We start from the raw sequence: 18,468 nt of genomic DNA on the forward strand, positions 1-18,468 counted from the left end.
CACCCCTGACCGTCACGGCTAACTAAAAGTAGTGTTTAATTTGGGGGGCAGGAATAGGAGATTTCGTTAGGTCAAGTTGATGGCGCTGCAGACGTTGAAGGAAGGAAAGGATTTTCAGGGAGGCAAAATGTTCAGGGTATTTATTTTATTTTATTTATTTATTTTTTAAACTTTTATACCGCCCCATCCTCCAGGGGCTCTGGGCGGTGTACAGCATAAAACATGGTAAAACAAGCCACTAAAAGCTTTAAAACAGCGGTAACAAACACTAATAGTAATAATAATAATAAGAAGAAGAGGCGTCCGACCGGCCCCATATGTCATTAAAATTTTCCCAGAAGAAAAAGAGGGGAGGGGAGGGAGGCGAGCCACATTAGATGATAGCCTAAATGACAGGCCGACTGGGGCATCCGGGGGCACCATTTCAGCGGCTGGTCCCTCCAAAGGCCCGGCGGAACAACTCCGTTTTACAGGCCCTGCAGAACTCATTGAGGTCCCGCAGGGCCCGGACAGCCGGAGGAAGGGTGTTCCACCAGGCCGGGGCCAGAGCCGTAAAGGCCCTGGCCCGCGTGGAGGCCAGCCGCATCATTGAGGGGCCAGGGACCACTAATAAATTAGCCTCCGTTGAGCGGAGAGGCCGTGCAGGGACATACGGGGTGATGCGGTCTCGAAGATACGAGGGCCCCATGCCGCGTAAGGCCTTAAAGGTCAACACCAGCACCTTGAAGATGATCCGGAACTCCACCGGGAGCCAGTGCAGTTGGCGCAATACAGGCTGGATGTGATCATAGACGGCGCTGCCCGTAAGTAGACGCGCTGCTGCGTGCTGGACCAGTTTTAGTCTCCGGATCAAACGCAAGGGAAGACCCGCGTAGAGCGAGTTACAATAGTCTAATCTGGAGGTGACCGTTGCATGGATCACAGTGGCTAGGTCCGCTTGGGAGAGGAAAAGAGCCAGCCTCCGGGCCTGACGGAGATGGAAGAAGGCAGCCCGGGTTGTATGGGCCACCTGGGTCTCCATTGAAAGAGACAAATCCAGGTGGACCCCCAGGCTGCGCACGGAGGGGGTCGGCGCCAATGTGACCCCTTCCCACACCAGCATATAATAAATAATTATCCAACTGGACTGGAAAGGTTTAAAATGGTATTCCAAGACAACAGGCATTATTATCAAAATTATAGGGCCTAGCAGAACTGAAGTCTGAATACGCTATCGTTTTGTTTTGCTTCCAATTATTCTACACCAGGGGTGTCCGATTCTGGCGCTTCAGATGTTCATGGACTACAATTCCCATCAGCCCCTGCTGGGCCATGCTAGCAGGGGCTGATGGGAATTGTAGTCTATGAACATCTGAAGTGCCAGAGTTGGACCCCTCTGTTCTACACATTCAAAGGGGGTGGAGCGAATCCACTTGTGGGAGCAACTTGTGGCCGCTCCGGCAGATTTGGCCTCCCTGGGGCACTTACCCTGGCAAAGCACAGAACCGCAAGTGGGGGGCTGCTTCTGCCCTCCCTGGCAGTGGGGCGTGGGGCAGGAAGCTGCAGCAGCATCCCTGCGCGTTCACCACCTTTGCTGGGGGTGCGGCTGGGATTTGCTGCCTTATCCTCCCGACTGTTCATTGGCTGACGCTAGCAGCAGATTGTTTAGACTTAAGCCCCCCCAAAAGGTGGTGTAAAGGCCCTTCTGCATATGCAGAATAATGCACTTTCAATCCACTTTAAATGCACTTTGCAGCTGGATTTTCCTGTGCGGAATAGCAAAATCCACTTTCAAACAATTGTGAAAGTGGACTGAATGTGCATTAGTCTGCATGTGTGGAAGGGACCTAAGTCTATACCAGGGGTCTGCAACCCGCAGCTCTGGAGCCGCATGCGGCTCTTTCAGCCTTATGCTGCGGCTCCACGTGGCCTGGAGGTCGGAGGGTAGCATGGGCGTGTTCCTCCAGCCCTCCAGAGCAGCGCTGGAAGGAAAGGTGAGTGGAGGGGCTAAAAAGGAGGTGGCTCTGTGCATGAGGGCGCCACTTTTCGTGTCCCCTCCACTCAGCTCTCCTTCCAGCGTTGCTCTGGAGGGCTGGAGGGAATGTCCACGCTGTCCTCCGACCCCTGGAGGTTGGAGGGTAGTGTGGGCATGTCCCTCCACAGCAGCCGCCATTCCCCCCTCAGCTGCCTGCTCCATCAGGCAGAGGGGGTTTCCATGCCCGGCACCGCTGCCTCCCGTAGCGCAAGAGGAGGTGGCACTGGGCAGGCCGCGGCTGACATTCCCCCTCTGCCCCATCGGGCAGAGGGGGTTTCCCTGCCCGGTGCCCCTGCCTCCCAAGGAAAGGTGAGTGGAGGGGTCAAACCAGAGGTGTAGACCTTCGGGGCCGTGGAAAACAGGTCCAAATGGCCCTTTAAGTGGTAAAGGTTGCCGACCCCTGGTCTACACAGACCCACAGAGGCTTCTCAATGGCAGGGAGACTGTATCTCTTTGCCAGCTTCCCCATGCCACTAGGCACCCTCTCTGGGAGCGACAGCGCAGGGCAGCCAAGACGGGTATTCCATGCAGAAGTCTTTGTGTATGGAGACTCAACTAAGTGTAATCCTCCCCCCTTTTTCATAAAGACATTCATATTTGTTGTTAAAGGCTTTCACGGCCAGAATCACTGCGGTGTCGTGTGGTTTCCGGGCTGTATGGCCGTGCTCTAGTAGCATTTTCTCCTGACGTTTCGCCTGCATCTGTGGCGGGCGTCTTCAGTGCAGGCAAAAACATCAGGAGAAAAGGCTACTAGAGCACGGCCTTCCAGCCCGGAAACCACACGACACCACATTCATATTTGTTCCTTGCACAAATGGATCTGTGCATAGAGTACTACCCTCATGAGTTACGTTGTATTGGTGGTGGAGAACAGGTGTGCGTCCCTGTTCTTTCCTAGGTTGTCAACTCCAAGATGGGAAATTCCTGGAAATTTGGAGACAGACGTGGAATTTGGGAAGGAGTGGAAGGTCAGTGGCAGAGGTGGGATCCAGCAGGTTCTCACCAGTTCCCGAGAGTGCGTTACTAATTCTTTGTGTGTGCCGAGAGGGGGTGACTAATTGGGTCTGCTTTTCCGTTAGAAATTCCATTAGGTCCAAAAATCACGAAGTCCTGTTGTTTCCTACCGTGTTTCCCCGAATATAAGACAGTGTCTTATATTAATTTTTGCTCCCAAAAATGTGCTATGTCTTATTTTCAGGGGATGTCTTATTTTTCTGTGTTCGGTTCGTCGGGCATGCTTCCAAACAAAAACTTTGCTACGTCTTACTTTCTGGGGATGCCTTATATTTCGCACTTCAGCAAAATCTCTACTACGTCTTATTTTCCGGGGATGTCTTATATTAGGGGAAACAGGGTATGTGGCTGGTTAGCGAAGGTAGAAAACGGGATAATTCTCCCTGTTGGGCTGTTTTAAAAACATGTTTTAGAAATATGGTAAAGTTCCTTGTTTAAGGAAACAAAATTAAGTATTTGAAAGTATTAAGTATTTGACAGGCAGTCAATTAGAGGAGAAGTAGTTGTTTCTGTTGGCAGTAGACGATAGGACTTGCTATAATGAGTTTAAATTACGGACAGAAAGATACCAGCTGGAAATTAGGAACTTTTTTTTACAGTAAGAGTTTTTTACAGTAACAGAGAAATTATTAATGCCCCACCCCTGGAATGCCCGGCCACGCCCCGGTCGTGCCCGCCCAGCCCCATTGGTGCTACGCCACTGTTTGAATCCCACCACCATGGGAACCTGTGACTAAAATTTTGGGATCCCACCACTGGTCAGTGGGGATGTAATTCCATGAAGTCTGTCCCTCTAGGATGCCAGTAGTGACAGGGAAACTGATCTCTATGGTCTCAAGGTCAGTTGTAATTCTGGGTAATCTCCAGCACGCATCTGGAGAACGGTGACCCTTCCCATTCCCCATGCAAAACAGAGTCCCACTCGGGTGAAGCAAGTGCAAATATGACAGTCTTTGATTATTTTACTTGAAATGTAAGTATAAGACCGAAGTAGTAGGTAGCGAGTTCTGGTTTGTGGCTGATAACCCAGAATCTAGTCATGCAACAAAGGTTTTAAAAATATAAATCAAAATCTACGATCTCAGGAATTAATTCCACCGACTACAGGAAAACAATAACAATTACCCTTCAGTATGATCTCAAAGGATATCAAGAATCCAGTAACAAGTTGCACGATCCGTCCAAATCTCTCCTATTACCTTTGTAAACATAGGTTTTCCGTGCTGAGTGACCATGGTGCATTGATCACAGTCCACTGTGATGGAGGAGCTGTGGTATGATTCTTTTGAGTGCTTGAGGATGTAATACAGGTCTGTCACACCTCCTTCAAAGACAGTGCTAAAATAACGAGGAATGAGGGTCCTTCCAATTGCTGTTGGGGAAAATACAAAGCAACACTAAGCAAAGTGCTACAGGACAGAAGTGCTTCAAGTTGTTTATGGCAGATCACATTAACTCTGAGCAAACTGAACTCACTTGTCTTTTGTTTCCACTGAAGCCAGTAAAAGTGCTGTTAATTGAATCTGTTTTGCTTATCTTCCCAAGTAAAACATCATACTGTTGAACACGAAAACTGTCTTTCAGATAGTTAAGATAACACAAGATTACGGCCGATTATGCACAAAGTGTCTGTTGCGCAGTGGGGGGCAAATGCAGCAATATTTCTTGCACGGACTTATTTCCTCAAGCCCTGCTTTCACTTTCCATTCTCTCTGCGGCAAGCGACACCACTTCTAGTGCAACTTTAATTTGCTTCGCCGCCAGAGCACAGCAGATCTGCCAGTGAACACAGCTTTGCCCCGGAAATATTCTCTCCACCGCTAGCCTAACTACCTAGCTTCACCCTGCCATCTATACCTCCCTCCCTCCTCCCTCCCTTCCATGTTGCTGGCTCCTTCCTGCTCCCTGCTCTCCTGCCAGCATCTTTTGGTAGCTAGCAAGTAGAAGTCAAAGAAAAGAAGCTCAATCACATGGGCTCAGCCAAAACACACCGACCTCTATATTCCCACATTGATATATTGATAAAATAATAACAGAGAGTGCTTGGAAAGAGCAAGCCTTTCTCTCCTTTTGCAGTAGCAGCAAAAAGTATGTGTGTGTGGAGGGGAGGGGGAGAGAATATCAGCTCTACAATGTGGTCTCTTTCTTCAGCAGTGTGTGGTCCACAGAATTGCTTTGCCTCTTTCATTTAGGGGCGAGATTATTGATATATTGATATATCACTATATCTATCTCCTTCTTAAGATATATCAATATAGCAATTATTAAAAGGCCTTTACAAAAATAGCAATCTTGAGACAACTGGGTGTGATGAGATCTGTGCCTTTAAGTATGACTTGATGGCGGAGTTAAGAGAATCAGGAACGGGAGGTCAGGGAGAGTTCTCAGCTGAAAAGCTGCAGGAAAAGAAGTGCCTCCTCATGTGTAAACAACAAAATGTGAGGAGACCCCAGTACAAGCCCACTGTGCAATAAAGAGCCCCGAGATAAGCATTCCATGCATATCTGTGCAATAAAGAGCCCTGAGATAAGTCTATGCTTGCCCAAGCATTCATTGTCTAAATCTTGACTAAAAACAGTTTGAGTTAGAGCTGCCAGGTGCCTGTTTTTTACCTGAAGTTTCAGAGTTTTAGTCTCCTTCTTAAGATACGTAAGCCTCAGGAGGGAAAGTAGGAATATGCATGGTGGCATGCACATGGCCTCAATATGACTGGCAGCTTGTAAACATGACACCTGCATGCAAAGGAAGTGCTCGTATGCATTTCCTCGCCATGATAGGCAACATTCAGGAAGCAGCATCCCCAATCACAGGGAGATAGCATATGCAAAGGCACTTTCCTCACACGCTCAGGTGTTCCAGAAATAGCATGGAGGTAGGTGACAGGAAGGAAATCACTCCTGGTTTCCTTCCTTGTGCATAAGGATCATGTGTGGAGGGCAAGCAACAGAATCAAGTTGGCAGGCTACTTTCTGTTGGGTCATTAATTTTGTTTCTCCCTACCCCCACCCATCAGGTCCCCCCCTCATACCAGGAGAGGCAGGTTCTTAGGTTGAATCACCAGGTTCCATCATCTGCCCCCCAACATCAGGTCACAAGCTCAGTCTTGGAATGTTACTTGTAAGGTGCAGAGGTGGAGCTACCAGGGGATGCGGGGGTAGGTTGCACATTGCACCAGGCACACCCCTGGGTGGTGAGGTGTGGAAAATGCTAATCAACTTACACCCAGCCGTTAGAACATAAGAAAGAGCCTGCTGAATCAAACCAGAGTCCATCTAGTCCAGCACTCTGCTACTCGCAGTGGCCCACCAGGTGCCTTTGGGAGCTCACCTGCAGGAGGTGAAAGCAATGGCCTTCTGCTGCTGCTGCTGCTCCCGAGCACCTGGTCTGCTAAGGCATTTGCAATCTCAGATCAAGGAGGAACAAGATTGGTAGCTATAGATCGACTTCTCCTCCATCAATCTGTCCATTGCCCCTGTTGTACTGGTGGCCAGGGTTGGAAATTATGCCACCGACATTATGCCCAATTGGGGTCTTTCTGGTGGTGGTGGGAGCTTTTTTTGTGTTTTTAACTGTTAGGAAACCTCCTTGGGAATGGTGGGCTGCCATGGTGCAAAGTCCGGGCACCCAGCCTTTTGGATGGGCCTATGAAAGACTGTAACTAGAACTTGGGATAATATCTGGTAGTCTGATCTAATTCCACTGTTGGATCAGCGGTGATACCAAGAATGGAGCACCTCCTAATAGAGAAGCTGTTGCAGCAGATCAAAGAAATAGCAGGTCCTCTTGATCCTGGAGATTTCCTTCTAACAGGGGTGACATTTGCAGCTTAGGGAAAAGATCACGCTCACGCTTACTAGAATGCCCCCAAGTTTTACCTCCATATTTAATTAATGAACTTTCACTCCTGGTTTAAAATCAAGCCACTTAACTCATCGGGGCTGATCCTGAGTTGGTGGGATCAATGTTGCTATTGCGCTAGAAGCATTGTGGGTTAGCATATTTTACCTTCAAATTAATTTGCATCCAGTGGGTTATTAAATTTAATTTATGGGAGGAATGTCGCTTGTTTGAAATAACTAATTACAGATGGAACTGTAGTGAAAACAGTGCTGCAAAATTCAAAAACGTGTTGCCTATGCATTGTGTATTGGGTTACAACCAATGGGGAAGAGTTGTAAATTGTGGGGGAGGCAAAAGAGGGAGAGAGTTATGAAATGGTGTGTGTGGGTGGGTGGGGGAAGAGCCAGGGTGAGGGGTCTAGCCGTCCTTGTGTTGCTGCAGAGACTGCGCTAAATGGAAGCTTGGAAAATGAAGCTCAACAATTCTATTTTATTTAAATGGTTTATCAAGTCATGTGGCTTTTTCTTGATACCTTTCAGCATAGTAGAGTAAGACTCCATCTGTTCCTCACATTTTAAAAAATGTCTTTATTGCTGCAGATAAATCAGTGCCAGCGTGGCATAGTGGTTAAGAGCAGGTGCACTCTAGACTGGAGAACTGGTTTTGATTCCCCGCTCTGTCACTTGAGCTGTGGAAGCTTATCTGGTGAACCGGATTAGCTTGTGCACTCCCAACACATGTACCAATAGAAATACGTGTTGCACCAAACCGCTGGCACAAAAGCCCAATTGTTTTAATATAATAACATATCTTAATATCTACTAATCATAAGGTCAAAACATTGACACCCTAAGTACATTAAATCATAACATTCATTCACTGTTTACAATGCATGTATCCCTTTAACAGAGAAATGGAACATTCAACTGATTCAGTAACCTTCTGGATAATGTTAATACCAATGTCTTTTATCTTAACAGAGCTTCCCCTCAATAATGGGAAATAAACAACTTGCCCAGGTTCCCCACCCGGCACAGACGATGGGACATAGTCCTCCAATAATCAAATGAACAATCACGTCCAAACGGAATGTGCTCAATGACCGTTTTCAAGCTTTCTCTTCTTCAGCGATGTGATTCTTTGTTTTGTACCGATTTCTGACAGTGCGGGATCTATACATATGTAATAAATATCATTTAATTATCTAGCTGTTAACAATTCTATCATCTAACTACTATTTACAATAAAGATCAATTTTTCATCATGTCATCAATGATTTAATTCTATATTTGACATTAAAAATACATTTCTATTATTCACAACAAAAATACCATATCATACGCTGACATAACTTTCTAAGTGATAACTATCACGTCTCTATGTAAGTATATAATATGGTATTTTTGAAAGACATTGTGAAGGAGGCAATAAAAGATACTGGTATTAAGATTATCCGGAAGGATACGGAATTAGTTGAATGTTCCATTTCTCCGTTAAAGTGATACATGCATTGTAAACAGTGAATGAATGTTATGATGTAATGTACATATGATGTCAATGTTTTGACCTTATGATTAGTAGATATTAAGATATGTTAATATATTAAAACAATTGGGCTTTTGTGCCAGCGGTTTGGTGCAACGTGTATTTCTATTGGTACATGTATGGTATGTTGCATCTCTTTGGTTTTGCTTTCACTCCCAAAACATGCCAGGTGGGTGATCTTGGGCTAGTCACAGTTTTTCGGAGCTCTCTCAGCCCCACCTACCTCACAGGGTGTTTTTTGTGAGAGAGAAAGGAAAAAGAGATTGTAAGCCCCTTTGAGTCTCCTTAAGGGAGAGAAAGGGGGGATATAAATCCAAACTCTTCTTTGTCCCTTGTTTTTGACTTATGAAGAATTTGGGGGAACCTGTTTTAAAAATATGTGGGTATGCACACACACCTACAGTAGAGTAAACCCTGACTTCCGTGGATGTCATCTGTGAAGTGCTGGGAGAGCACATGAAGGTTTGATTAAAGTCCCCTTTCTTGCTTTATGGTACTAATGCAATATCTTCTCTGTCAAAGTTAAATACTGTCGGACAGAGCTAATGACATATATTAAGTGCCCCACTGTTTTTCCCTACAGGTTCACTAGCTGCTTAGCCAGCATTATAATGCCTCAACATTCTATACATCACAAAATTCAGGCAAACAGTCCCATACATTCGTCACTCAAGAATCTAGCTGGCCAAATTTAGAAGAACCTCTTTGGCCTTGAGGGTGAACAGGTACCAATCTTGTGACAGGTTTTGCTATGCACCAAAAACAGATCGCATATATTTTTTACCCCATTTATGTAAAACACACATTAATGTGCGTGCTTTTTAAAAAATTTGTAACAGCCTGAAATCTTCTCTTAAACACAAAGAGCTTTTTGATCCCATATTCATGCACACATACAGATACAAAGAAGAATTTGCATATTCATTAACTGTTGTACAATTATAATAATTATATAATTATAATTACAGTTCCTCCTAATCTCCCCACCTACATGCCATGTGTGTGTTCACTAAATTTTTAAATTTAGTTACAGGAAGAACCTACAGTCCAGAACATAAGTATTTAAATGTTCAAAAGTGTTAACAGACTCCTGATTCCTTAGGGCACGCAAGAAAACATGTAATTTACCCATCCAGTTAAATTTCTTGCTCCCCTAAGGCTAATAAGTACAAATTGCATTTCACACCAATCGCCTTGTGCAGTTAACACATCATATAAAATCCAGATTTTTTTTTCTGATGGCACCAAATACATTTGTGTTATTTGTCAGAATTTTTTTTTAAATCCAGGATGATCCTAAGATGCGGCAGGTGAGGCCTCTCTTCGGTTTTGTGCTAAGAGCATTACCACGTGGGAAACAATGGCCCTTTCCCCACTTACCGTTTGCTGTGCGCTACTCTCCCCAAATAGCACGTGGTCCAGCGGCGCTCCCCACGAGTCTGGGCGGCGACAACGCAGCTGCCCCGACTCTGTGCTCTCACGTCCCCTCGGCACGCGTCATTTCTGACGCTGAAGAAACGGCACCTTCTGACTGCCCTGCGGGGAACACGGCCCCGCGGCGGAAATTGCTCGTGCTGAGAGTAGCGCGCTACAAACCGTAAGTGGGGAAAGGCCCAATGCCAACAATGTGTTTATGTTCCAATATACACATGGTTGCCAATCTCCAGGGGAGGCCTGAAGATCTGGAGGGTGGCATTATGCCCCTTTAAGGTGCCTCCCCTCCTCAAACCACACATCAGCAATAACTCTCCAGGAATTTCCCAAGCCAACATTGGCAACCCTAAATATGCACCATTTGTGCAGGACAGGGAGGAGGAGGAGAGGAGGTCGAGGGGGCATGATTGCTCTCTTGAAGTATTTGAAGGGCTGTCACTTGGAGAGGGCGTGGGGCTTCTTTGTTTTTTAGCACAAGCTGGTGCAAAGTGTAAGAATTCGCTTTTTCAAAAAATCCGTTGTGAGGTGCTTGAGGGAACTTTCCCACACTTGCAGTAAATCAGAGTTCTGAATCATTCCATCTTTGTTGGGGATTTTGCCTCCAACCCTGACAGCTCTCCCTCTTGCTAATGATATGGGCAACCAGAGATGGTTCCGAGGCATTTTGTTACCCCAAATGAGGTGCGCTCCTCCGCCCTCTCGGACCCACCTCGTAGCCAACTTGGTGTAACCTCTGCTCTTACCCTAGAGCACAAACCCCACAAGCCATAGGTCACAACTACAAAATGGCAACAAAAACGGGAGAAGGAAGGATCTCTAGGCATTGGAAATATTGAAAAATTAATAGACAGTTGGAAAAATATAAAGATTGAGAAATATATGGAGTTAGAAAGAAAAGTGATATTGAAATGGTATAGAACACCAAAACAATTTAGGACTTAGTCCTAAATGCTGGCACTGTGGAGACCAAGAGGCATATTATAGCCATATGTGGATAGAATGTTCAGAAGTAAAAAAATTTTGGACAACTGTATTAATATATATCGAGAAACTGGTGAAGATAAAGATTGATTTAAATAATGACTTAATGTTCATGGGAGTAATGGAAGACAGAAGGGTGGAAAAACAATATAGTTATAGATACAAAATAATGATTAAAGCAGCCCATGCAACAATAGCCTTGGGCTGGAAAGAAAAGAAAAAAATGGACATTTCAGAAATGGTTAGAATATATCTGGGAACAAGGGACACTGGATATTTTCGATATACTAACCAAAAATAAGACGTGGCAAGACAAACAGAATGAAATTTTGAAAATATGGATAATATACGTCAGTGGTGGCGAACCTTTGGCACTCCAGATGTTATGGACTACAATTCCCATCAGCCCCTGCCAGCATGGCCAATTGGCCATGCTGGCAGGGGCTGATGGGAATTGTAGTCCATAACATCTGGAGTGCCAAAGGTTCGCCACCACGGATATACGTGGACTGGATGAAAGAAGTTCGAGTCGTCGAAGAAAAATGGGAGAAGAGCCTACAAAGAATGAACTCACTGCTGTTTGTGTGAAAAAACTAAGAAGAAGAAGCAGGGGGGGGTGGGAGAAAAGGGGGAAAATGTATTGTTTGAAAATGTATGAAGAAAGAAATATTATTATAAACTGTAAAATTCAAATGATACAATAAATATTTTTCCAAAAAAACAACAACTACAAAATGGCTGTTGCAGGTGACAGAAACAACCACAGTCACACATACAGAGGAAGCCAGAGTGCATTGTAGAAGAGGGATAGTTTAAAAAAAAACCACACTGGAAAAGAGGCGTGAGAAAAAAACCCAAAGGAAATATTGTGGTGGCAGCTGCTGCTGAGACAGCATCATTTTAATCTCCAGTCAGATCTCCAGTGGCCAATCAGAAGCCATATTGGGCAAGTTCCCTGCATGGCACGATCTACTTTCTGGTGAGTGCCAAGAAAGGTGTTTGCAGGCGCTATGGTACTCACGGGTTCCATGCTGCAGACCCTTGATTTAGGTTGTCTATTTGCAAAGATCAAGGTGTCGTATTAATTATTATGACTATTATTATTAATTAAAATAACTTGGCTGCCAGTGTTGAAAAACTCTAGAATCAAGACAGTGACAAATCAGCTCCACACAAACACAGGACAACTATAGACAATATCAATCAAAGGAAACAAAGACCAGGATACTTCTATTCAGATCCATTCACCTATTGACCTTGCTAGCTTCACTGTTACTCCCAGGGTACAGACTTCTTTGTGACTCACATACCAGGCTGCTCTATTCAGAGGGCCTCACCTTTTGACCTCACAGTATATATACTCCACTTGCTTTCCATTCCTACTATCAGACCCTCTGAAGACGCCAGCCACAGATGCAGGCGAAACGTCAGGAGAGAATGCTGCTAGAACATGGCCAGACAGCCCGGAAACCACACAGCACCCCAATTAAAATAACGGTTACCACCATCGGTTGTGAAATGAGTGATGAATTATTTGATAAAAAATTGGGTTTCAAGGATTGACTCAATATTGCGGGGTTTTTTGCTTCCTTTGGAAGGACTCCAGAAGAAGGAGAATAGTGTCAGGGAAAGGAAGAGGCCGGAGTCAAGGAAGCTTCAGAGTTTTTGCTATTGAATCTCCACCCCCTAGATCAGGCCCAGAGGATTTTGGAACTGCCCCTGATCTACTATCAACAACTACCTTGTGTCCTAGAAAGGTGCCATCTGACCCCCCCTTAACTCTAATAAACTCCACCGCGACTGCCTTTTGCCTTCTGAGGGTGGGAACCACCAAGGTGAATCCTCTCCAATAACCACACTGGACTCTTTGCTGGGATAAACATTTTGGCCATAGCCATTTTATTAGTCAACCAAAACAGAAGCGTGAGGCGTAGCATGGGTCTTGACCTGGCCTGTCTGCTTCATAGCGAAGCTCCAATGGGCAGATGCCCTGTATTGGACTTCGCTCGACTGAAGGGGTCTGCCGGGCGGACGCTCATGACAAGACGTGATCCCCATTTGCCGGTTCGGCAGGGCGGTTGCCTCTTGCCACCGTCGGCACTTCCAGATCATTACCCATGCGCCACCGCCAAACGGCTATGACAGAAACATGCAACAACCGAATGAACCCAGGGAGAGGTGGGTGGGCAAATCGCCGGCTGGCCGAAGCACATGGCCAGAACAAAGGAGGGGTTTCCCCTTTAAAGGGTCAATCCGCCCTCCCCTCCCAGTGACATCAGCCCTTGCCCAACATGGCCCGGGCTTCGCTTCCGCCCTCAGTTAAGCGGAAGCGGTCACCTTGGCTCCACCCATCCCACCCCCAGAAGCAACTGCATCCGGTGGGTGATTTACAGCTGTCTTTAGTTTCCATATTTTGATTCTCAATCCCAAGATCTGTGCCTAAGGAAACCGGGCATCCCTAAAATTATTTTTATTAACTTCAGGCACTAAAGGCTGGATTTCTTTTGCCTCACTATTACAAACTTTTTCCCAAAGGGAGGAATGGCAATTTTTCACTTGTATTGGAGAAAGTAAAGGAATGAAGGTCAAACCCATTCTCCACCCTGATATCTTCCTGCACAAATGAGGACACCAGACAACTTGTGGCTGTCTCAATTGCCTGGTCCCTTCACTTGCATAGCTCCACCTGTACGCAAGTCACAGTATGATGGAATGCAAAGAACAGGCTTTGATCTGTTGAGCTATTTGACACATTTTGCCATAGACAAGATATAGATATATAGATAATGCTTTGATAATTCACAAGTGCTAGACAAACCCTAAGTGTTATTTTTTTTACCGTAGATTGTAATAATAATTTTATACTACTTTTTATTGTGTGAAGAACTTTGAAGTTCTTATCTCGTTTACTGGGTTGAGATTTTAAATAATGAGAAAGGAAATGAGGATGAGCACATTTGAATATGAATAAAAGGTATACCACTGGACCGTATCGTTGTGTCAATGTTTCATTTCTCCGATAAGCCGGATTCTAAAATGAAATCGCAAGGCTTTGATATTCCCCAAAGTGTTACTACAGTTGTCATCATCTTCTTTTGAGGAATAGGAGAATTAATTTCAAAATGCTGACTATGTTTCCTATCGTATCCTATGGTGTGATGCAAAACGGGGCCAATCACACATCCGCTGGCAGTTAATTGTTTTCACTGATGTTGCAGAGATGGCTTTGCCTGTGATGTGGAAAATCGAAACAGCAAGATTATAAAAACGCACAGACGCGCACACACATAGTATTCCTGCAGCCAAATGCTGTAGTTTGGAAAGATTACTGGAATTTGATTTCAGCAAGCAATTTCCAGTCATCAAATACTAAGTCTGGAATGAATGTGAAATATAAATGTGAGTTCAATATGCTCAATTATATTCTGTTTGAACTTTATCCCAAATGGACCTAAGTTCATTTAAATAAAGCTTTCAAGATCTATGTACACACACACACACACACACACACACGTATATGGATTTTCAAGAAGTACAATCAACATACACAACTAAAATTGCAAACATAAAAGGGTCATGACTGAGGGTTAACAAAATTATCACATTCTGTTCTCAAGTTATGGATCTGTCTGTCTCATATCCCACTCTGCCTATCTTTCCATTTAAGTTGGAGGATTTATATTAACCTCACAATTTGGTGCAGTTTCCAGTTTTGGAATTTTTTTGCAAGTTCTGAATGTCCACCACTGCAAATGTGCATTGATTAACCCTCAGTGCGAAAAGTATAGCCAAACTGTCTGGGTGATCACATCAAGACTGTCTCTCTCCTGCCATATTTATTCTCCTGTGAGGAGATCTGGCTACTAAGATCAGACAAGATTCTAGAATCTAGAACCGTGGTGACGAACCTTTGGCACTCCAGATGTTATGGACTACAATTCCCATCAGCCCCTGCCAATTGGCTATGCTGGCAGGGACTGATGGGAATTGTAGTCCATAACATCTGGAGTGCCAAAGGTTCACCACCACTGATCTAGAATGAATTGAAAGTGGATGGAAAGCTGTTTAAAATGAAAAGCTATGCTAAAGACATGGTACGGTACTCACAATTTTAAATCCATAATTGTTGATACAATATATAATGGAACAAATTGAAATAGCTGGCTTTCAGCATAGGTGAAGCTACAAGAGGATGCGGGGGTGCCTTGCACAGGGCGCATGCCTGAGGGGGTGGAAAATCACTCCCAACCCCTCCCCCTTCCTCCAACCCCCCCCCTTTGTGCCCCCCCCTTAGATCTTGATTTCTGCTTTAGTTTCAGGCTGAAAAGCGGCCTGTTCCGTTCAGGCTAAAGTGAGGCCTTGTGGTACTACACTACCGAGGAGACCTTGCAAGCCCCAAGGGCTCCTGGGTAGTGTAGTTCCCACCCGGGCTTTTTTCAGCCTGAACAAGCCGCTTTTCAGCCTGAAACTAGGGCCCCTTCCGCACACGCAAAATAATGCATTTTCAAATCACTTTCACAACTATTTGCAAGTGGATTTTGCCATTCCGCACAGCTTCAAAGAGTATTGAAAGCAGTTTGAAAGTGCATTATTCTGCATGTGTGGAATGAGCCTAAGCCTAAAATGAAGAACTAAGCTAAGTGGGAGGAGCATGGGGGGACGTGGGGGAGGCAGGAGCGGGGCCCATGGGGGGCCCGGAAATGCAGATTCCACACCGGGCGCAGTTTGGCTCAGCTACGCCTCTGGCTTTCAGGCTATAACATTTATAATTTTGAAATTCTTGATGAAGACTAAATAAGATATTCGTAAGATTATAAACTGTAGTGTGACTTTAAATCCAATTAAATATTTGGGAATAAACTTGATTCAACAAAACAATGCACTATTTAAAGATAATCATAAAAAGACATGGATGAAGATACAAAAGGATATGTAAAGATGGTCCGAACTAAAAATGTCATGGTTAGGAAGAATCTCCACTAAAAATTAATGTACCACCAACATTACTTTTTGATTTCAAAATTTACCAATGCTTAAACAAGGAAAAAGGGAGAATCTATGGCTACCAACCTTGATCCTCCTTGATCTGAGATTGCAAATGCCTTAGCAGACCAGGTGCTCAGGAGCAACAGCAGCAGAAGGCCATTGCTTTCACATCCTGCACATGAGCTTCCAAAGGCACCTGGTGGGCCACTGCAAGAAGCAGAGTGCTGGACTAGATGGACTCTGGTCTGATCCAGCAGGCTCTTTGTTATGTTCTTAATGCTTCTTCTCACTGTAGAAGAAGAAGAGTTTGGATTTATTTCCCCCCTTTCTCTCCTGCAGGAGACTCAAAGGGGCTTACAATCTCCTTGCCCTTCCCCCCTCACAACAAACACCCTGTGAGATAGGTGGGGCTGAGAGAGCTCCGAGAAGCTGAGACTAGACCAAAATCACCCAGCTGGCGTGTGTGGGAGTGTACAGGCTAATCTGAATTCCCCAGAGAAGCCTCCACAGCTCAAGCGGCAGAGCTGGGAATCATACCCGGTTCCTCCAGATTAGATACATGAGCTCTTAACCTCCTACGCCACTGCTGCTCCTTTTCTTATGCGGATTGTTTTGGGAATGAATGGGAGGGGGGATTATCTAGATGAGCAAATGTTTCAAAATATATACTGGGGTCAAAAGACAGAGCCTTCTGACACGGTTCAATAAAGCTCTTGGAATATTCCTGAGTCTCAGTTATTGACTGGAGTAACAGGCCCTTACACCCTTGCACCTCCAGCTAAAACACAGCTGTTGACAGAGGTGGGATCCAGCAGGTTCTCACAGGTTCCCGAGAGTAGGTTACTAATTATTTGTGTGTGCCGAGAGGGGGTTACTAATTGGTGATTTTGCCACGTGATTTTTGCCTTAATTACGCCCCTCCTCTCAGCAGTAGCGCGCAGAACTTGAAGCAGTCTAGCAGGAGGTGTACCGGCGTGTATGGCAGCCTGCGCCTGCGTGCATTCGTTTCCCGCCCAAGGACCAGCATAGCGGCTGCGTCCTTGCCACAGCCCCGCCCAGGAATGCCCCGCCCCGGAATGCCCGGCTACATCCCCGTCATGCCCCGCCCAGCCCCATTGGCGCTACACCACTGTTTGAATCCCACCAACAAGGGAAACTGTTACTAAAATTTTTGGATCCCACCACTGGCTGTTGAGATCTGCCTCACAAGCCCCAGTCTCTGTGCCTCCACCTGGGTGAGCACTGGAAACAGGTCTTTTTCAGTAGTGGCACCTCACTTAGGGAATGCCCTTCCCCTTGAGGCTCACCTGATGCCTCCGTTGCTTGCTTTTTAAGTACCAGGACAAAACATTTCTGTAAACTTGGGTTTTTAATTAAGGGTATATTCCCATACTATTTTAGCCTGCACAAATGTCATTTTAAGCTATCAGTGGTCTGTTTTTATTGTCTATGATTTTTATGTTGGGCTGGGTTTTGCCAGATGGATTTTAGTCAGTATCTTTTAATGCTTTGTTTTTATTGGGGTGTTGTGTAGTTTCCGGGCTGTCTGGCCGTGTTCTGGTAGCATTTTGTTTTTATTGATTTGTTTGTTTCTAATTTTGTAAACCGTCTCAGGAGGTCCTCAGAGAGGCTGCACAATTTTTCCCCTAAAATAAAAAAAATGGCCTCGGTTGCCGGTCTAGGAAAAATCTCACTTTCCCTGAGACACTCAAGAAATGAAACTGGTCCATTCAGACCACAAGGAGCCTGCTCAGGAGGGCACGTGAGGATGGGGTACTGGATACTTGACTCAGGCATGTGAGGGGCCTTGGGCTCCTTTAGGACAGATACAGGCAGCTCATGTGGCTTCATGGAAGGGCTCCATATTCTTGGGGGGGGGGGCTCTGGAGCTACAATGGAGGGAAGGCGAAAACCCTTCCAGTATGCACTGCCCTATGGATGCCAGCCAATGAAAATTAATATTAAATGTGCTAGTGTCTCCAAATGGGGTTTAACTTCACTTATTGGTTGTCTTCCAGCTGTAAAACAAAGGAAACCCTTTTAAAAAGTAGTAATTACCATCAGCATAAATGATTCATGGAATTATAATGGAGTAATGTGTCAAATGTCTTTCATATTATTTACGTCAGGGCTTTGGGAGGCAGCCATTCAGGTATATGGCACAACGGCCATTCCTCCAAATCCTTGACAGCAAGCTCATTTTTAAACCAGGGTCCTATTTTCAATGGAACAAGTGCTGCAACATCATTTCCCCTCATGGACACAAGGCAAGGTGCAGGCAAAGACCTTTGTAGGTCCCCTTTCCCACAACAACCAAAGATAGCAATAATGTGCTTATCTTCTTCTCTAGTCTACTCTCTCATAAGAACATAAGAACAAGCCAGCTGGATCAGACCAGAGTCCATCTAGTCCAGCTCTCTGCTACTCGCAGTGGCCCACCAGGTGCCTTTGGGAGCTCACAGGCAGGATGTGAAAGCAAGGGCCTTCTGCGGCTGTTGCTCCAGAGCACCTGGTTTGCTAAGGCATTTGCAATCTCAGATCAAGGAGGATCAAGATTGGTAGCCATAAATCGACTTCTCCTCCATAAATCTGTCCACGCCCTTTTTAAAGCTATCCAGGTGTGTGGCCATCACCACCTCCTGTGGCAGCATATT

At 45.3% G+C, this 18,468-nt stretch overlaps 1 protein-coding gene across 1 annotated transcript in view; it reads right to left on the bottom strand.

Annotated features, from left to right (window-relative positions):
• LDB2 (LIM domain binding 2) overlaps positions 1–18,468 on the bottom strand; it is a 312,091-nt gene that overhangs the window by 66,667 nt on the left and 226,956 nt on the right. Inside the window, exon 3 of the mRNA XM_048508704.1 lies at positions 4,228–4,400. Within this exon, the coding sequence (XP_048364661.1) occupies positions 4,228–4,400 (173 nt within the window). The remainder of the gene's footprint in view (positions 1–4,227; positions 4,401–18,468) is intronic.

This window comes from Sphaerodactylus townsendi, linkage group LG10, assembly GCF_021028975.2.
Source record: "Sphaerodactylus townsendi isolate TG3544 linkage group LG10, MPM_Stown_v2.3, whole genome shotgun sequence".
Taxonomy (NCBI): Eukaryota; Metazoa; Chordata; class Lepidosauria; order Squamata; family Sphaerodactylidae; genus Sphaerodactylus; species Sphaerodactylus townsendi.